The sequence below is a fragment of the Condylura cristata genome, unplaced genomic scaffold (genome assembly GCF_000260355.1).
Source record: "Condylura cristata isolate star-nosed mole 26May11 unplaced genomic scaffold, ConCri1.0 scaffold00019, whole genome shotgun sequence".
Taxonomy (NCBI): Eukaryota; Metazoa; Chordata; class Mammalia; order Eulipotyphla; family Talpidae; genus Condylura; species Condylura cristata.
The window spans coordinates 20,840,383-20,862,378 of record NW_004567120.1 but is presented as its reverse complement, the minus strand read 5'-3'; the positions used below and the strand labels follow the sequence as shown (position 1 = coordinate 20,862,378).

General features: G+C 35.2%; 1 protein-coding gene across 1 annotated transcript; it reads left to right on the top strand.

Annotated features, from left to right (window-relative positions):
* The first annotated feature begins 4,360 nt into the window (after window positions 1-4,360).
* Window positions 4,361-20,927, top strand: IL13RA2 (interleukin 13 receptor, alpha 2). Its single transcript, XM_004685723.2, has 9 exons — window positions 4,361-4,454; window positions 6,163-6,314; window positions 8,243-8,396; window positions 8,895-9,015; window positions 12,096-12,280; window positions 13,486-13,631; window positions 15,170-15,314; window positions 20,010-20,125; window positions 20,851-20,927. Exons 1-9 carry the CDS (start codon window positions 4,361-4,363, stop codon window positions 20,896-20,898), a joined length of 1,161 nt encoding a protein of 386 aa, XP_004685780.1. The 3' UTR covers window positions 20,899-20,927.
* The last annotated feature ends 1,069 nt before the right edge of the window (window positions 20,928-21,996 follow it).

Genomic DNA, 21,996 nt, shown 5'->3' with positions numbered 1-21,996 from the left:
TCAAATCCTTTTAAAATCTTCCCAGTCTATATTCCCATCTATCATCTTCCTTTCATCTTCAGGTCCCTTCTCCCCTTGTGAAAATTCTGTCCTACCTAGTAACCATATAATATACAAACTACTGCACTGTACAAGAGACAAACCTGTAATCCAGAAGTCAAGGAAAGAATTATTTTCATGTTCAGTTGGGTGAGAAAGTATAGTGGCCCTAAGTGTTATTAAGGAAATCCTTTCATAGGTTTATAAGTAAGTAATTCAGAAAGCCAGCTAACCAGTTTCGTACCTTCGGTTAAATGTGTTGGATTGATCCAGGATATATTATTTGAGATCTTGAATCAAATTTCAGTAGCCTATAAATGGAGTAGAAGCAAATGATTTTTGACTCTTAACATTTATGCTGTAAATGACAAAAACTATGAAATATTTGGACAAATGGAGGAGAATTTTATTAATATCTGAAGACATTGTAAGGGAAACCTGATTGTGTTAGTCCTTATAGATAAGGTTTCTCTTTGTCAGACCTATTGTCTTTAATCCAAAATTAATCAGTGTATTCATCTCATTCTATGGGAGCAGCACTGTGGAAATCTGTGGCCTTGTGTTGACCAAAGTTTTCACTACATATAGTTCCTTTGGAGGGCAGCAATGAACTGGCAAGTAGGAAGGAATTTGGGACAGAGGAATTGAGAGATTTTTTTGTTGTTGTTAAAGATTTATTTATTTATGCATACATAACTGGGGTACAGGCCAGAGATGCAGGGGGTGAGAAGATTCACCAGAGACAGAGTGGGGAGCAGAACAGGAGGACTGACTGAAATATACTGCTGAGGGGAGCAGCAGGTGGGTCAGGTGAGGTCTGCCATGCCATGTGGGTCAACCCCCTGGCTAAGTTCGAACTCATACTGTAGTGGCTGCGATAGCTTCATAGTGCTTTAACCCATTGTGCCATCAAGGGAGGGACCTGGGAGAGAGATTTATTGTATTTCATTAATGGAAATGGCATTCTTTTATGATTTTATAAGGCTAAGAAAAAATTTCATGCTGTTGATTCAATATGGTTAGCTAACTGAAGGGACTTACATGCTGGAGTTCCAGAGTAAATTCCTGCAATCCTGAGTGTATAGCATAATTGACTGGAAGTACACTGAATTGGGAATCACTTCTATCCTACTTCCTGCTCTGTTACTAACATGCTGTGTAATCTAGAGCAAGTCTGTTTTACTTCCAAAGATATAAAGAAAGATTGGGTTAGCATTGTCTCCTGTATGCCTCTGGCTCTAACAGTTAGATACAAAAATTCTTCTATGTAATAATTGAATCCTACGAACATTAGAACATTACAGATGGACTAAGTAGAATGAAGAGGATGGGGCAAGGAAAGAGAGTCTGTCTGCTACTGGAATCCAGCCACCTCAAGGGTGGGAGCTGGTCTAGCTGTGGTGTTCTCTTACCCTGCAGCATCACCATAAGTCAGTTGTGGCAGTTAGTCTTCAGAGCCTAGCAAACTGCCCTTATTTCCTGGATTGTGGAATGGGCAAATCAGGTGTGAGAGTTGAACTGATTGGTTCTAAATGGTCCAATCAGCCTCAGTATTAAAAAAAAAAAACAATCAGACTTGTGGCATCCTGAAAGAAGATATAAGCTAGGGTCACCAGGAACTGTGACTCACTGACTCATTGTGTTCCAGCCTCTGGAGAAAAAAGAAGGGCCAGAAGCTGAAAGAAAAAGAAAAGAAGCATCCATCAGCCAACCTCCCAGAAGGGAAGGGAAGCTGAAGACCTCTGTCAGAGACTGGGCCTTCTGTGCTGTCTCTGACATTGCTTGAAAGGAGCACCAAAGTCTCCAGACCTGGTGTCACAAAGAGCTGATAACACTTGATGTCTCTGACACTTCCTCATAGGGACTGGTAGTGAACGTCGCTACTGGCCAGGGCTGTCCGGCACGCCCGGTGACAGGTGACTGATACTCTGCTTTTACTTTTGATGGACACTATGTGGGTGAGATTGTCAGCTACATGTGGTTATAGTGAACTCTTTGTTTATCCTGTTTGTAAAATAAACCCCGTAGTTGTTCCCGGGGCTTCAGGTCTCTTGCAGTTGTGCTCACAGGTGATGTTAAGGGGAAGGATGTCCTAAAGTAACTCTGCAGAGTCTTGTGGACCCCACCCCCTACTTCAGCTTTCTGGACTCTACCCCCTACTCCAGTGATTGGAAACTACAACTCCAAGCAGCAGGGAGAGAACTGCAAGGACCCAAGCACGGAGCTAGCAGGAATTCTGGGACATTGGGGGATAAATAGGACATGATTGCATCTCTTGCTCTCTTGCTTGGGAAATGGCTCTCCGACCGCACGACTCGGTGTGTTCAGTCAGCCTAGCCATAAGGTAGTCCATACTTTGTATCTCGCTCTCTTTCCCTGGGTTGTTTCCTATCCCTTTCCCCTTTTGTAAATAAACCCATTATTGACCCTTTTGTGTGTACCTGCAGTATAACTGAATTGTGAGCACACAGGTGAGGCCCCTGGGTAACCTGGTAACAGTGAGAACCCACAGACAGTGCCCTGACCTCTTAGCAGGCATTGTCCTTCGTTTGGCTACAGCCCATAGGCCCCTACCCATGAGTAGTGTATTGCTATATCCCTTGGTTTTATATTTTGGACTTTTGGCCTTTTAGGGCTTTTTGGCAGTCTCTTGCTTACAGCCTTGGGCCAGTAGGTAGCCACTCTGGCCTATCCTGGTATCCCATCCTCCTGCCCTGATCACCCCTGTTTCATGTCATGCTTAATTAACTTATGCAGGAGACAAAAAGGTACTCTGAGAATTTTGGGGTAAATGACCTTTAATTCTTCTTGTGAAATTATTGGTTCCAGGAATATAGACTAGAAGAGGGAGAATAATTCAGAGCAGTGATTTTTCTTTTAGATTACTTTCTGGTTGAGAATATGAGTAAATTATTTTGATCATAAGGTCAATATTCTTCTAGAATGAAATGATGAAAATCTTTTAAACAACCAAACTGGTCTTTTGTTTGCCACCCTTTAAGGCTAGCTCTGTACCATGAGATCTCTTTGCACAAAGAAGTTTATTATACAATATGACCACCAAGGGAGTCTGCAGTTAAATACCAGAAAAGAAGCCAGGTTTTCAAATGTTAGAGTTGCTGTGATTATATGGGGAATTGAAAGGAATGTGAGGAGTTGTTGGCCACGAAGGGAGTAAGGGACATTGCATTCCCTCTTCTGAGGAGGTGCTGGACTGTGTAAGCTTCATGAGCAACAATGTTTATCTTCTTCAGCAGAGTGTTCCTTGGGGGGTTAACAGCCTTTTCAAAACAGCACATGCTTGTCCTAGTGTTACCAACCTTGGGAGCATCCCAGAGGGTGGACTGAGGGAAAAGAAGTATGTTTAGTATTTGATTCTGCTTAATTTAACTTTTCTAACACAATGTTTAAGCTACAGGTTGGCAGAAATTTGTTACATACCACGGCAAAGAAATACTGTTGTCATTTTAAGAAAGGGGTGAGAAGTTCATATTTATTCTTTGGAAAATTTGTTCTTGTGGTGTAGAGAAAGGTTTAGAGGTAGGAAAGACTGGATATATAGATCACTGATAGTAAGACCCTCAACTTAGGAAGTGCTAATGATAATGAAGTGAATGAATGAGAGAGAGAGGAAGTGAGGAAGACTCCAAGGATTCTGGTTTGGGCAACAGAGAAGATGGTGATGCCATTTTACTGATACAGGAAACACCAGGAAGAATGGGACGGATAGGTAGAAGATGATGATGTAATATTAATAAAGAAATGGGGGACATTCTCATTTATCTGAGGAATTGGTGTATATTTGAAGGTTTCTCAGTAGTCAAGATAACTGAAATACTTTTTTTCTTAAAAATGTGTATAGGTATATGTCAGTGTCTTGTCTTTGTTGCTAGGGGAAAGTGTTGCCATGGAGACTAATGATGTCATAACTTCCCCTGTGAGCCAATAAGAGCACCTTGGTGGTTGTGACTCAGTCTTCAGGCTGGAAGCTGTTTGCAACCATCCTATCCTAAGTGTATGTATGATGCGTAGACAAGTTTGTGTAGAGGGCTAGGGAATTGTGGAGGGCTACAAATGTTTGTTTTGTTTAGTTTTCACTCTTATAGGAAGAATGAGGTAAAACCATTCCGTTCTAGTTAGATTGGTTCCAAACTTGACTTTTTTTTTCTATTCCCAAGGTTCAAAGGGCGTGGCTTCCCCAATTCTTGGCTGAGAAGACACAGAACAATTGTATTTTAATGACATTCAGTCATTTGGTTAACAAGTTATGTTTTTTTTTTCTTTTTAGAGTGGAAATTCCTAAAGATTAAGTCTGCACGAAATGGCTCTCATTCGGATGGTTACCGGATATTTATATATCCTTGTCATTTGCACAGCATATGGTTCTACTTTGTCTTCAAATGCTGAAATAAAAGGTAAACCAGCAATAGAGTAGTTTTAAAATTAGAGATAACTGTCTTTTTAGCCTTTTTTGAAAGAATATAACAAGCAGATGGATTGTTATTGAAACTATTTCAGAAAAGATACATTCTTATTAGTTTTTGTTATGTATCAGGTGGCTGATAAAAAGAAGCATTTGGTGTGATAAAAGTCAAACTAAGGCATTTTCATTATGTTTTATGTTGTCTTTTCTAATAAGTGGGTTAATTTTCTGAAACCTCATCACCTGGTACCTAAGTAACTGGAAACATCCCTTAATTATTGTCCTTAATGTCTAAAACAATAAGATAATAAAATGTACATGCAGAAATTTAAAGTAAATTTAAACATTATAACAGAATTATTAGAACATATCTAATGAACTCTTATTACAGACTGCACCCGAACAATGCATTTGAAATATTTCTAACTATAAAAATTGTCACAACAGGATTGTATCTCATCCTCATAGAGACCTTCCTTAAGTTCATGGGGACCCCCACATAAAATCATCATGTGTGCCACAAAGCCTTTCTGTGGATTATTCACCTCAATAAATGTTATGAAGTAAAGTGTTAAAATGAACAACAGGCAGAAGTGAGAGGAAATTATTAGTAAGATGGCAACCCTATAGTGCTTCAGGATTTGCAAGTAGGAAATTATAGGACTATTAGACTAATTTAAATCACTAGCTGGAGGAACTATTGCCTTCCACTGCCTCTCCTCCTCCCCAAGGACAGTTTTCCTATGTCACTCCACTCAGTTACCTCTCCGTTTTCTTGAATGCCTAGTTTGCCTAGTGGCTCTAGTTTGCTACAGAAGGGTTAACTCTATAACTAGAGGAGTCAGTTAAGTAGAATGGACCAGCCAGATCTACCTGTTCTCTAAATTCTTAAGGCATTTAGCTATAGTGGTCATATTTTTATTTCCTACCCCTTTCTGTGATTCCCATGATGTTATATGCATTTAGTAAACATAAATTATTATTAATAGCTCTTACTATTAGGAGATTTATAGAATCAAGTGTTTGCATCCTAAATCAACTTCTGGTCTATATGATGACAGACATTAAACTTTGTTGAATTTCTTTTGTTGTGAAAATTTAGTGCATAGCTAGGCAAGGCCACATTTTGCATATTCGATTTCTTAAAAGTGGGGGCAACTCTATAGCAATAATCTAATTTTACCTGCTATATTTTACTATGTTTTAAAAAGTTTTATTGAGATGCAATTTTTTCTAAAATTCACTCTTTAAAAATGTGCTGTTATTGGTTTTTAGCATATTCGCAAAGTTGCATAATAACCAGCACTATAAAATTACAGAATATTTGCATCACCCCCTTAAAAAAAAACCTTATCCATTCAAAGTCATGTCTCATTCTCCCTTCACACCAGCCCCAAATAACAATGAATTGATAGTCTCTGGTGTTTGCCTATTATTGCTATTTCATATAAATACATTCATAGCAGATGTGGTTTTTGTGACTTTTTTTTTCACATAGCATAGCATAATGCTTTCAAGGTTCTTCAATATTATGGCATATTGGTACATCAGTCTTTTTTATGAATAAATAATTTTCTATTGTATACATGTACTAGGGTTTATCCCTTCATCAGTTAGTGTATGTATGTAAAGAATCTAGTTCACTAGTCTTTCTGGTAAGATATACAAAAAATTAAAATACTTTATTGATTTTATTTCAGTTAATCCTCCTCAGGATTTTGAAATAGTGGATCCTGGATATTTGGGTTATCTCTACTTACAATGGCAACCCCCACTGTTTCTGGATGATTTTGATGAATGCACAGTAGAATATGAATTAAAATACAGAAATATTGATAGTGGAAGCTGGAAGGTAGGTAAAACATGCACTTGTGGTATCAGACTGATTATTAGTTTTCTTATGATTGATGCCAGTGTCCACTCTAATTCTCATATCTCAACAAGCTGTCCTGCCACATCTATGTTAATCCCATCCATTGTTAATAGTACAGCAAGGAATTACAGGGGAAAAGTACTTAACAAGTGCTTACACATTTTGCCATATTTTATGGTTATTCATAAACTTGTACATGGATCTTATGTATGTGACTGGATGGTGAACTTTCTTTCTGCAGAAATATAGAGTATATAGAAATATACTCTTCCCACAGACCATAGGATGGTTCTTTGCCTATATTGTAGTAAGTGTTCAATGCAAATTTATTGAATTATGAGCTACTTACATAATCAACAAGCATGTTCACTTAAAGATTTATGTTGCACAAGACATTCTGTTACTTTCCTGATTCAGCAAAGTAGTTTCAAGAAACAATTCAAATGAAACATTTATTGAGCAACTTTTTGGGCCAGGTACTTTTCTAGGTATCAGGGATAAAAGGACAAATTATAAATGATTTTTGCCCTTCCAGAAATTGCAATCTACCAGACTTTCTCTGGTTCCCTCCAGGATTTTCCTTATATGACTCCTGAAGATTTTGTATGATAATTGAATGTTAATAAGCTATTTGACATCAAATATGCGTAGAGTAGATGAAAATTACCTCTTTGATGTCAAGTTAGTTATAGCTCTATTTCTATGATAGAGCCTGTTTTTCACTTCTAGAAGATCTTTGGATTGATTTGAATAAAATGTTAAGGATTCAAATGTTCAAATTGAATGATATACAGAAAAAAGACCTGCCAGTAATATATCTGGAACATTGTATCCAATAATCATCAGGAATTTCTCAGATATTAGGAATTTTCCATGGTACTAATGACTTCTTAGCTTTATTTATACAGTTCATGATGCCGCCACTACTTCTGTTTTTATTTCTGTATGTACTATTTATTAATTGAGGTAACATTAGGATTACAACAGGTATCACCACCATATTGCACCCACCATCAAACCAGCCCTAGCCTACCACCGTAATCCACTGTGCTTCCTTTCCTCTTTGTTCTTACACCTCCCTACTCTCTGCTCTAGATGCTACAGTTCTATCTTCACCTTTCAAGGGTTAATCTTTAAGCTTGTCTTTATCTGACCCTTAGTTTGATTTCTCTACAGTCCACATGTTAGCAACACCATCTGGTATCTTTCTCTTTCTGAGTTACTTTACTTAGCACAATCCCTTCCAGCTCCATCCATGTGGCTTGCAAATAGCATGAGTTTATCTATTTTGATCACTGAGACTTAGTATTCCATTGTGTATATATACCTCATCTTCTTGATCCATTCATCTGTTTTTGAGCACATAAGTTGTTTCCATAGTTTGGCTATTGTAAATAGCACTGCAATATATATGGAGTGCAAGATTCCTTTCAAATTAGTATTTTTTATTTTTGGAGTAGATGCCTAGGAATGAAGTTACTGGGTTGTAAGGATGATCCATTTTTAGTCTTTTGTGACATTTCCACACAACTTTTGATAGGGACAGGACCAGTCTGCATGCCTACTACCTGTGTAGAAGGATTTTTTCTGGTCTTTTCAATATGGGTGATTCTCACAGTTGTGATATGGTATATCATTGTCTTAGTATACATTTCCCTAACGATAAGTGATGATGAACATGTAGACTGTTGTTTTCTTTGGTACCATTGTTTGATTGGGTTATTTGTTTTCTCTTTGTTGCATTGTATGTGCTCTTTATAGATCTTTAATATCAGTTCCTAGTCAAATATATAGTGTGACTATATATTCTACCATTCACTAGCATCTCTCTTCACTTTAGTTATGTTTTCTTTCATTGCATCACACTTCTAAGCATGCCTTTGTCTCTCTCTCTTTTAATCAAACAGACCATCATTACTAAGAATCTACATTACAAAGATGGCTTCGATCTTAACAAAGGCATTGAGGCAAAGATTCATACAGTCCTGCCAGGGCAGTGCACAAATGGATCAGAAGTTCAAAGTTCATGGTCAGAAACTACATATGAGACATCACTACAAGGTTAAAACAAGTTCTCTTTTTCATATTTGATATTTAATATTTTTTTCATATTTAAGTTCTTTAACTCTTATATTTTAGATTGCATGTACAGTTGGAAGTGTGGCATAAAATAAAATCCTTTTTAGCAATACATAACTGACTTTTTTGAATTCTTTAAATCAACAAATACCTTTGGCAAAGTCTACATCTTATTTGATCAATGTAGTTCCAAGTTTTGAAGTCATATTACTAAGGATGTATGTGAGTATGTGTTAAAATGCTCAGAACCTTCTAGAATTACTAATTTCGTACTTCTGCATATGTTTATACTTGTATCAGTATTTATGTTCTTAAGGGGTTTTGATTTTGCATTCCCCACTTGCAATAAAGTGGTTCCCTGTAACGTTTTATTTGAAATACTTCTGGCTAAGTTGATTGCTACATGAAATGGTGAAGAATCATTTCTCAAATGATTCATCACCATACCTTCCCAACATTCACAATTCATTTATTTTTTAGGAAACCTGGATACTAAAATTCAGGATATGGAGTGCATATATTACAACTGGCAATATTTATTTTGCTCTTGGAAACCTGGCACAGGTGCTCTGTTTGGTACAAATTACAACTTGTTCTACTGGTAAGTGTTTTTATAATTAAACTTATTAGGAAAATATCAGTCAAAATTAATTCACAGTAGAATAACTGTATTATCACTAAATTAAATTAAATATACATATTTTAGAATTGCATCTATTTTGAAGATTGTTTATGATCATTTTGGATTTTCAGTGGGAATAAATATGTTTAGGCTGTAGTTACTAAAAGGTGCTCTATGGTGATACATGTATGCAGTTATTGTTTCTGTAGTGGATTAAGTTTTCTGTCCTTTAGTAGATGGAGTTATAACCTAAAAGTTTTGGTGTGCTTTATAGTTTTGCCTATTAATAAATCCAGTATCTATTAAACTGGATCTATTCTTTTTCTTACTGCCCTATCTTTGTTATTTGTTACTGAAGCTTTTAAACTTCGAATCATCTTGAATCTTCTGTCTCCTTTATTCCTTAATTATTTTAGGATGACATTGATCACTGTCTGACACTCCTTTACAAGTTTGTACATTTGTTCTTTTCTTTCCATCTCTACTGTAAGAACTCTAGCCTCACTTCATTCCACACCTAGATAAGCATTATGATCTTCCAAATGATGGTCTTTCTACATGCTATACTGCACGCTCTAACGAGATTTATCTTCCGTACTGCTGTTTTCAGGTGCCACTCTTGTTTTCAAGAGCCTTCTGGGCCAACTCATTGTTTCTAGCATAAAATCTAGGCTGGCATTCAACTCTCTGTCTCACTCTATTACTCACTTAACAACATTACCTTCTACTCTTGTTACTGATCAAACTGGGTTATGTTGCTCACGCTCAGAAAGCCAAACCGTGAATCCTGAGATTGTAGCACAAAGGAAGCATTTTATCAGCTGGTGGCACCATGTTGGGATGAGCGCAGAGTCAGGACTTGGTAAAGACTGCCTCCCAAGTGGCAAGTGAAGGAAGATTATATAGGAAAGAAAGGAATGTGGGAACATGCAGAAGTGAGGAGAGTTTCTTCATCTTCAGATCCAGGGGTACTGAAAGTCCAGGGGTAGTCCATCACAAAACTCTTAATGGTGTAAAATGACTCTAAGGTGTTCATCAGGCGCTGATGTTATAGCATCCTTGGAATGAACAGAAATATCCCATGAATCATTAGGTAGCCCATCATCACGACCCTGCAAAATGCAGTGCAGCAGCATCCCAGTCAGGGCTCATACTTCTGGCCGGGCCCAGCTATACTGTCACCAGTGTGCTTGTCCCCTGAGTTTGGACCCATCTATATTTTTTTCTCGCCCATGTTCTTCTTCTACTTATATATCTATTTTACATTGTGTTATGATCACTTATGGCTTTGTGTGCACTGTTAACCTAAAATGCACTCTGGCTCACCCTTTTGCAAACTGTTACCCACACTTCAAGGTCCAGCTGGTATTCAGTTTTATTAACCTTTCAACTTATTACATCATCATTTGTTTACTTGTTTTCTAATCTATAACTATTATATTTCTTAATCACTTATTGCCTAGATAGTACTTAAATTTTTCTCATACATATATGCTTTGTCTCTTCTCTTAAATTTTTAAGAGATTGGTAGATATGAGCTATGTATATTTCTCTTGCCATAGTACATTTATCAGTAAATATTCATTCGATGATGGCAGCATTGATGAGTTTACAGATAGGTATCAAAATTTCTGCATTTTTTTAGATAACAAAATAGGGGGAGAGGACAAAGAGTTACTTCTGGGACTGAGTTTCAGGCCCAGATTATCATGGCATTTTCCTTTAGTAATCTTAATATGAAAGTGACAAGGTATAAACTGTTACCATTATTGAGAACTGGGTTCTAATCTCTGCTCTGTCATAGCTTAACTTGGTGGTCTTGGCTAAGAAACGTACCTTTTGTGGTCTCAGTTTCTGTATCTGGAATTGGGTGCATCAATTTTTTAATTCTAATGTACTATTCATTAATTAAAATATTAAGTATCTATTAAATACAAGGCACTGTTCTATATAAAAGGACAAAAATATGAAAAAGAATCCCTCCCCTTTTGCACATTGTAGTTCATGTTTAACCTAACTTCATCCTCACCTTTATAAAGTAGTAGGGGTAAATATTAACATTTTAGAAACTGGAAAAATAAAGGTTGCCTGAAGCTTTCTGCTGGCACAAGTAAATCTGTGTAAAGACAAGCCTAGTATTCAAATCTACCAATTAGGCAATTAGGTAAACTAACCAAAAGACTAAAATTTGGAAATTCTGCCTAATTTACATGCATGGCATAAAATGAATTCAGTAGGGTCAGAATAATTGTATCAGCACTTTACCAGCTGCTAAACTGGCCTCAATTCAAAGTGGTTTTGAATGTTTCTACAGATAATATTATAGTTTGTGTTGCAAACTATCTTTTAAGAAAATAAAGCAAGCATTTGTTACTTTGGAAATTGGTAGGGAAATTCCCCCTAATTCCCATTAGCTTTATTACTGGAAAGAGATTAATTTTCAATGATATAGCCAAATTTTTGCCTAAGAGAATGGAAAATTAGATATGTACTTTCCAAATGACTTATTTTTCTGTTTGATCCTTGGACTTTTCTGAGGTTTATATGTTAGTGTATATTGTAAATTCAGAGGATTTTTAAGACATAATAGTATTTTGTAAGTCTGCTTTAAAATCTGCTTCCTTATAAAATAAATTGCCCAGTACACTATCAAGAAGACAGTATCATGCAGGATTTTCTATGTAAAATCCAGGTTTTCTTAATAGAAATCTTAATTTTTATTTCACAAATTCTATGATTCATAAAATCAATACAACCTAAGTACCTGAGTAAATCCCTTGACTTACTTTTGAAGCCTTACCTTATTTTTGAGATTTTGTAAGGACTCCCACCTGATTGTAAACTCCAGCAAATCGTGTACTGTGTTGGCTTTCCTTATTATTGTACTATTAACACTTATCATTGTGTCTGGCACATAGTAGGTGCTCAGTAAATCTTGCATTCTGTTAAATGGTTTTTTAAAAATTTACTTGGTATCTAAAGAATTGAAAATTTGAGTACCATGATACTAGAAAGTATTTGTAAAACAATTCTTAATAACACATATATTTTTTTAACAGGTATGAGGGCTTGAACCATGCGTTAGAGTGTTCTGATTATACCAAGGATAATAAAATAAATATTGGATGTAGATTTCCCTATTTGGAGTCATCAGACTATACAGATTTCTACATTTGTGTTAATGGATCATCAGATTCAAAGCCGATTAGATCCAGCTATTTTGTTTTTCAGCTTCAAAATATAGGTGAGGCAAATAACCCATGAATAATCTATTTCAGGCCATTTATAAAAACATGGAAGTATATACATATGTACACAAACATATCACACACACACACACACACACAGAGGAAAGGAGTCATTGAAATGGAAGTCAGAAAATGACAGCCACCAAAGTTTGAGGATTTTCTTATTAAATATAAAATATGGAAGCTAAAGAATTAAATGAGGTATAAGTTGTAATTTTTCACCTTAAACTTGAAATTAATTAGCCAGCCTCAAAGAAACTTTGTCACCTTTATAGTATTTTTTTCTAGTGTTAGTGATGGAGTAGTTTTGGAATCACTTATTCACAAGGCTCAACTGCAAATGACTGGATGTTTTCTAAGTGTGATTTGCAGTTCTATCTATTATGAGAATAACAAGTCCTCAAACCAGTCATTCCAGATTCTTGAATCTACCACTTTCTGCCTGACTTTGGCCAAGCTGCATAACATGTTTCTACTTACTACTCAATAAAATAAGTATAGAGGGCTACCTCTTAGGCTTGTTGTGAAACATGAATGAATTCTATGTAACATTCCTGGCCTCTTGCCAGACATCAAAAGCTCTAAATAAGAATTAACTATTAATAAAAATAGCAGTAGCAATTGTCAAGAAGTTGTTTCTATTTCTACAAAGTGGGAAAATGACTGTAATGATTTGAATCTTGGAACTTTTCTCTTGGGCTTACCTTTGTCAATATGTGACATTAGAAAATTTGTTTCCAAAATAACTTTCTCAATAAACTATATATCTGGAAGCAACTTCGATTTTTTTAAAGATTTATTTATTTATCATACAGAACTGGGGTATAAGCCAGAAGTGCAGGGGTAGTGAGAGGATTCACCAGAGACAGAGTGGGGAGTAGAAAAAGTTGATTGATAAAGTACACTGCTGATGGGAGCAGTGGGCAGGTCAGAAGAGGTCTGCCACGCCATGCGGATCACCTCCCGGGCAGGGGATCAAACTCGTGCCAAAGTGGCTTTAGCTTCTTAGTACTGTGCTTTAACCCACTGAGCCATCAGGGAGGGCTGCAACTTTGGTTTTAACTCGCAGTATAAAGAATCATCTTGAGCCACCTTATTTATCCCTGAAGTCTTCTGTTATTAGATGTTCCTGGCTTGTCATAAGGATTACTGCTGAACTTCGACAATCACTATGTTTAAATGGTTTCTTTTTGCTTTTCAGTTAAACCTTTGCCACCAGACTATCTTAGTTTAACGGTGAAGAATTCAGAGGAAATACTCTTGAGATGGGACTTGCCCAGAGGGCCAATTCCAGCCAAGTGTTTTATTTATGAAATTGAGCTCACAGAAGATGATACTACCTTGGTGGTATGAAAATTGTATTTATTAGGGAAAGCGATAAATACAGCCTTTTAAATAAAATAGCCAACATGATAACCAAAATCAGTTGCTATCCACATAAAGATTAGAGCATGCTATATAACCTTAGTTTAATTTCCAAAAGACAAAATAATCTAGTAGACATAAGAAAGATGCTTGTAATTTGGAAGCATAATCATACTAATTTTAAAGCTACATAGGACCTTAGACAAAATCTACTTATTTGTTTACAGTTTTATGTTGTCAATAAAGTTGCCAAGTGAATACATAACATGGATTGTGAAGAGGCCACAAATAAAACAAAAACAAAACCCCCACAAACATAAAATCCATGTTGAGGAATAACCATCAAGTCTGGCAGGACTACAGGAGAATTACTTGTTACAGAGAAAAGGAGCTAAAAGGGACAGTAGCTAATAGTTGCACCACTAATTAATGTTGGTCCCCAGGCAGCAACAACGGAGATGCTTTTAGCTTCACAGTTATAAGTTAATTTTACTCATTGGTTTCCAACTTAGAGAGTGGTGGAGACAAGTATGTGAGCCATTATTTTTAATCAATTCATTTCATATATGGACGAGAAAACTGCTAGCTGACCTGATTTTACTAGTCCCAAGAAAGTAAATTGACTTAAAATCAAATTATATGTTAGAACTAAAATTCAGATCTTACACCCAGGCCACTTCAACCTACACATTATGCTCATTCACAGTAAGAATTGCAGCAAAAAAAACAAAACAAAACAAAACAAAACAACTCTCTTTAGATGTTTGACATGCAAAGTTTAAATAATTGCTTTAGTGTTTGTCTTTTCTTTGTGATCATCTAGCCTCGTGATGTTCTCCTATCTGAGGGTAGTTCCATGTCAACTCCTGAGCACAGATTTTGTGGTGGTTAAACTGAGAATGGGGGAAAAAAGAGATCCTACAGAGGAGGGGGACCAAGAGGGATCAGAAGGAGGGCGGAAGGTGGGGGGCTGTGGTGATCATGGGTGGGGGAGGGGAAATAAACCTTGTTGTAAAATCAACATTAATGTAAATAGATATATAATTTTTTAAACATAATAAAGAAGAGTGGGGGAAATGCTTTAGGTATATGATTCTGATTATATAGTTTCCAAAGAAACAACATGCACATGATAACTTTTTATTTTAACTCAGTATATTGTAACACTGCACTTTATGGAATCTGGAAAATTTAAATTAAACACAAATACAGTATCATAGACATTAAAGCTAACTAGAATTTTTGCCCTATCACACATGCCCTTTATTATAGGTTGATCCATTATCATTTTAGGGAAAATAGAAGAATGTAGGTAAGAAAAGGAAACACAAAATGAAAAATACAAGCCCACAAACAATATTCAAAGACATTGTCGCTGTTATGATTTTGGTGTATGTCTTCTAATCATTTGATGTGTATGTTTTATGTAACAAAATCCACTTTGAAAGGACAATATAAAATGGGAATCTAGTTGTAGTTAGATCAAGTAATGCCATTTTATTTTTTTGCTTGGCTTTTAGACTACCACGGTTGCGAATGAAATGTGTACCACAAGAACATCAAAAGAAAGCCAGCAATTATGCTTTTCAGTTAGAAGCAAAGTGAATATTTATTGCTCAGATGATGGAATTTGGAGTGAGTGGAGTATGGAGCAGTGCTGGAAAGGTATGAGATAAACGAATAATAAATAACTATAGGCATTTGCTAGTGAAATTAATTTTCAGCATATTTTCTAACTATGGAAATCAGAGAGTGTGTGTGTATATAGTCGATAAAGAAGACAAATTAACAAGTATCTTAAATATATTTATTGAAAAATCTATATTCACTTTTAACAAGAAGTTAAACTAAGGATTGTTATGCTCCTATAATTAACATTCTTGCTTTTCTGATCATCAGCAAAGGAATATGCTAGTTCATTCTGGGAGAGCACCTATTTTGATCAGTATTTTCTTATGCTTTCAGTTATCAAGAAGACAGATGTATTAAAGCAAGAAGCTTGTTTTCAAATATCTAGTACTCTAACTAATATTTTTTTCTAATAAATATGTCTCTGTTAGGAAAATACATATTCCATTCATTTCCAATGCTGATTTAAAGTGACTTAGGATAAAAGATTTAAACCAATAATAGTAATAAAGTTAGAAGACTTGGGAATGAAACAAGATAATTTTGCTTCATAGTATATTAGCTTTAACAATAGCAAACGATATATAAATTAATAATAAAAATTAAAGTCATATAGCTAAAATTTATTAATATTTGTTGAAAATTAAGTGAAATTAATTCAACATTGCTCTTTCCAGTATATAAATATATATGCAGATATAGGAACAGAGACTAGCATTTATATCAATCATCTCCTCTCGTGCTCCTATGATGGAATCAATCCCTATTTAATGAAAATAGAGCTATCACTGTTCTGTCAAGTCGGTAAAACTTTCCTTGTACCCTTCAAGGTTATTTTGGCTGGTGTAATTACTAAACTGATATAAACCAGGTATGTGTGAGAACTCCAGAAGATTGAGACTCTGGACATTCAGGCAATTAGGGTTAATATTCCATCTTGAGCTAAAGTGAAGTATGTAGTGGCCCAGAAGGTCAAACAGTAGTATTTACAGGAAGATAGAAAAACAAATGTTTGCTAAACAAATTTTGCCTTCTCACGTAGAGACAAAGGGACAAAGATGAGTTTGAGCAAACAGGCATTATTAGTCCCCAAGCCTACCATAGCTAGTTCATATTCCTGTAGTCTCGCTTGTATAGTGATAGCTCCCTCTTGGAACAGGCCCCCTATCTAAATTACTCTGAACAGGTAAGAAGGAGATAAAGAAAAACTTCCTTGCACCTCTGTTTCTTAAAAATAATCAGACATATTTGGGAGTGGCAAATTTTTCTCCCTTATAATTCCTTTTTACTCAGAAAATACTTATTAAGCATTATGTGATAGTCTTCTTGGGCATTGGATATACCACAGTAAAAAAAAAAAAGTCTTTGTCCTCATGGAATTTATATTTTATTCCCATCTTTAGTAAAGACAGGTAAATCAAGAAGCAATAGACATAATATAATAACTGAAGTATATGGAGAAAAATCAGGCTGGGACAAAACTCAATTAGCCAGGAGATCTATGAAATCAGAAAGGATGCTCAGTGGTTCTACATAGACTTTTCATTTTTGTCATTACAAGAAATTTGGAGACTGTGGAACTGATGTTAAGAAACATAGGTCCTAAATTACATATTGTCATTAGGTAATTATGCTAGGATAAGGCCATTTTCTAGTCACTTTCTCAAAATATATATCCTTTGTTTATTTTAGAACTATGATATGATAAAAGTTAAAGATCAAAGAATTTTCTGTGATTCATTGGTCTTAGTTCTTTAAGACAATACATTTTGGGGGACTATATCTTCTTCAGAATTTGTCTTTAGGGTAGGGGAGCTTTTGAAAATGAAAGAAAAAAATCTTTTTGCCATTGTTAATTTTTATGCTAAAAAGTCTTATTTTTTGGGGTTGTATGGTTGCAAATTTAACTGGGGTGAACATATGAATTTGGCTGGTAGTTTTCTAGTAGAAATTAATGTTCTAAAGGGGTAGAGCCAAGAAAAAAGTGGGTTAGGATTAAGTTTGAGTATAGGTCTGGGTCTTGGATTCAAGATTTAAAATATTTCAAAAGATGTGGAGATACTAGTTTTGGAAAGATAAGGTTCCCCTACTTTGTATATTTTAGTGTTTGTTAATTTCTTTTTTTCAAAAATTTTATTTATTTTAAAAAAACATTTTGATATGGTAACATTGATTTACAACACTGTATATGATTCAGGAATATAGGATCCCATTTCTTCACACCATGCATATACACCAACAAGACACCCATGGTCCTTCACCCCTCCACATTTTGCTCCCCATCTCTAGCCCTCTTATTCTGGTAGCCTAAGTTCTATAGTCAGCTTTCTAGGGTTTGTTTTGATTTGGTCTGTCTGTTCCTTTCTTATTTCTTTATGTTCCACATATGAGTGAAGTCACCCAGCATTTGTCTTTTCCTTCTGAATCATTTCACTTAGGATAATCCTTTAAAGTTCCATACATGTTTCACAAATGGCAAGACTTTTTTCTTTTAATATATAGAGCTCAGTAGTATTTCATTTCTTTTAATATATAGAGCTCAGTAGTATTTCATTGTGTGTATGTGTATATATTTCTTCTTTGTATATCTTGATCCATTCATCTGTCATTGAACACTTAGATTGCTTCCATAATTTGACAATTGTAAATAGTGCTGTAATGAACATCAGCATGAATATATGCCTTTGAATTAGTGTTTTTGCATTTACCAGGTAGATATCTTGTAGTAGAGCTGCTGGATTATAAGGTGGATCTATTATTAATATTTTCCAAAACCTCCATACTATTTTGCACAGAGACTGGACCAGTCTACATTCCAACCAACAACGTAGGAAGGCACCTTTTCCTCCATATCCTAGCTAACAATTGTTTCTGGTCCTTTTGATATGGGCCTTTCTCACCGGTGTGAGATGGTGTCTCATTGTGTTTGATTTGCATTGCCCTGATAATACATAGGGCACTGAACTTTTTTTGTCCCCATGTACCTGTTGACCATCTGTTTGTCTTTGGAGAAATGTCTGTTTAGTTCTTCTGACAATTTTTTTCCTTGAGTTGTATGAGTTCTTTGTAGGTCTTAGATTTTAGCCCCGTGTCAGAGTCATGATGTGCAAATATTTTCTCTAATTTGGGATGGTGGGGTGTCTTTTTGTTTTAATGATAGCTTCTTTTACTGTGCAGAAAACTTGTAGTTTGATGTAGTCCCATTTGTTTATTTCTGCTTTTGTTTCCTTGCTTTTGGAGTTGCTTCCCCAAAGGCATAAGTGGAACCAATGTCATGGAGTGTTTTGCCTATGTTTTCTTCTGTGTATGTAATGATTTAATGATATTTTAGTCTTAATACATTTAGAATTAATTTTTGTGTATGGTGTGAGAGAGTTGTCTTATTTCATTTTTTTTTTTTTGCATGTGGGTGTCCAGTTTTCCTAACATTATTTGTTGCAGAGGCTTTCCTTTATCCAATATTTACTTTTAATTCCTTTGTCACAGATTAACTGTCCATATAAGTGTGCATTTATTCCTGGGCTCTGAATTCTATTTGTTCCAGTTCTATAATGGTTTTATTATTATAGCATTGTGTTGTACTTTGAATTCTGAGAATATGATACCTCCATTTTTCCTCTTTTTAGTCAGGGATGATTTGGCTAATTTGGGTGTTTCGTGGTTCCAAATAAATATCAGTAATGTTTGTTCTATTTTTTTTTGAAGGATACTATAGAAACTTTTGTAGGAATTGCTTACTGTATACTGCTTTTGAAAGATGGCCATTTTAGCAATGTTAATTCTTTTTGATTGCTTATTTCCTGCTATGCAAAAGAACCATAAAAACTTCGTGCTGAGCACTCCCTGGTGGCGCAACGGGTTAAAGCACAGCACTGTGAAGCTCTCCGCAGCCACTGCAGCACAAGTTCCATTCCTGGCCAGGGAGGTGACCCACATGGTGCAGCAGACCTCTCCTGTCTCGCCTGCTGCTCCCCTCAGCAGTGTACTTCGTCAATCTGCCTGTTCTGCTCCCCACTCTGTCTGGTGAATCCTCTCACCACCAAAACCTCTGGCCTGTACCCCAGTTCTGTATGCATAAATAAATAAATTTTTAAAAAATACTTTATCCTAATAAAAGACCTCAGCTCTTTTTTTAAAAAAATATATAATAGTTTATTTTTATATCGTTTTGTACATTTTTTCCCCCATCTCAATTGTAATCCCCATGGGATCAGCTCTTTACTTTCTAAAATACAAGACAACTTTTAAAATTTTTTTTAAGTAATGGCCCATTAAAATTATTTCTTTTTTTCCTTCTACCGAATCACCCATGCCCATGGTTTTTAAAGACTAGCTTCATCATTTTATTGAAGAGTAGATAGATGTTGCTCATCACAGCATTATATGTTATAAATATTTGAATTTTGAGAGTTAAGTATTATATAAGATATGTTTATCTAATCACTTGTTACTATTTTATCATTTTGTTATGATAAACTCACACAATCAAATTTTCATATCATATAAAAAAATAAGAATATTGGACTTTGTTAAGTTATTTTTCGAAGTAAAAAGATGTTACAGTTTAGTAAAAATGATTGTAGAATCTATGTACTGGAAAATATGGTAGAAGTTACCAAATAGCTTAGTGTTATCACTTACATCCAAGGTTATTTATAAAATAATTCAGTTTTAAAAATAAATAGTAAATATGTAACCCTTCTCTCTTTCTCTTTTGATTTTTAACCCTAGGTGACCTATGGAAGGAGACAATGTTATTTTTTTTGATTCCATTTGCTTTTGTCATATTATTTGTTTTGTTAATAACTTGTTTGGTTTTATACAAACAAAAAACCATAATGAAAATGGTAAGTTGAGTACTGTATTGTTTAGTCTGAGATAGTAGGTAACAAGTTGTTCTGTATCTAAATGATGGCCCTGCATTCTATAATTTTGCCTGTACACCCTGGGTATACAGTTGATGTTATATGGATTGTGATGATGTCTTCTGAAAGAAAGGTAATTACAACAGTAACCGTAAAATGTTCCATTTTGGGTTGGATATACTTTGTTAAAATATAAAAATAATTTAACTTTAGCTTAGGAGAAAATACAAGAGCTATAGGAGAAAAGCAGGATGGGGGGAAGGAAATAGTAACTTAAAAAGGATATAAACGACATTACTAGCTGCCATTGGCCAAAGGCCAGCTAACAATTAAGGAACATGGTGCCTACCCTGCAGGAGCTCACACTGCTCTCCTGAGAGAGAGCATCCATACACAAACTGTGACCTGCACTATGAGCTCATTTTAGATGATTGCTTCTTGAATTGTACAGATAATGTTATAGAATTTCAGAAGATGGAGAGATGGCTGTGGTTTGGTGTTTTTAAGGAGAAATTGTGACATAAGGGAAAATATTTTAATGCTAAATATTTTAAAGATGAAATGAAATGCAAATGTGTATGACATACATCACCTTATTTCTTGGCTGAATACTTTTATTGCCCATTTCTCTTAGTTATGCATCTAGCTGAAATAGCTTTTGTTATCAATGACCATTTGTGAATAACAGAGCTCTTTTTTGATTTCAGGCATTTCCTACTAAAAAGGAAGTATTTTCTCAACAAGAAACTCTCTGATATCTCACCAATTTTCAATCTTATGCCCAACTACTAGATATGGCTTACTAAACTGATTTTTTCGATAAAGTTTGAATAAAATCTTATCCTGAATGCATTGTTGTCTTTACAAAGGCTTTACTGTATTCAAACCCTCAATTAATAGTCAATTTTCTGGATTCCACTGAGGGGTTTTTCCTTGTTAATCCACAGTATGAGTGCTGCTTATAGAGACATCATAGGGGATTACATTTAGTGACATATTAGCAAAAAAAAAATGCAATTTCACAATTTGTACTAAACCAGGGAGATTTTACTAATCTTGGACGATGAGATTCTATTTTATTTAAAAATTGTACATGGTATAAAACTATTCCCCATGAATAGGGTTTTTGACTTTAAAATTTACTTGATCAGAAGTTTATTAAGAAGTTTCAAACACATTCATAAGTTAAATATGAATTTATGAAATATAATCTTATGAAAAAGGTGGGAGGTGCTTAAATGGCTGACAGTAATTCAATGACTATAGACCTTATTTGAAAAAAACAGAGGTTACTAAGTCACAGTAAAAGCTTGGCAATTTCTTATGCTTTGTTGTCAGGAAGCATTTAGTACTTTCTGACAGTCTGCTTTCTTATTTTTTCAGGGACCAAAAGGCACAAGTCTCTGAAATTAGTAAGGGCCCTTTTAAAAGTACATACAACCTTCATACTATTTAATAATTGACTGCTATGAGAGAATGTGGCAGGTGTACACCGTTGCTTCAAAATTCAGGGAATAATGTCTTACATGCAATCAAGTACCAAGTTTTAGTTTAAATCAGTTTATATTTAATATTATTCAGAGAGTAGTCCATAGACCCCTTAAAGTAGGTGTTACCTGGGAGCTTATTAAAAAAGCAGACTCTCAGAACCCAGCCTAGACTCACTTAATCTGTACTTTAACACCATCTTCAGGTGACCGATTTGCACATTCCATTAATTTTTTTATTGACACAATATTGCCTTATAACATGTTTCAGGTGTGTATCATTATAAATCAGTGTCTGTATATGCTACATTAAGTGCACCACTAAAGTGCAATTCGATTGCTCACCATACAGTTGACCCCTTTTCA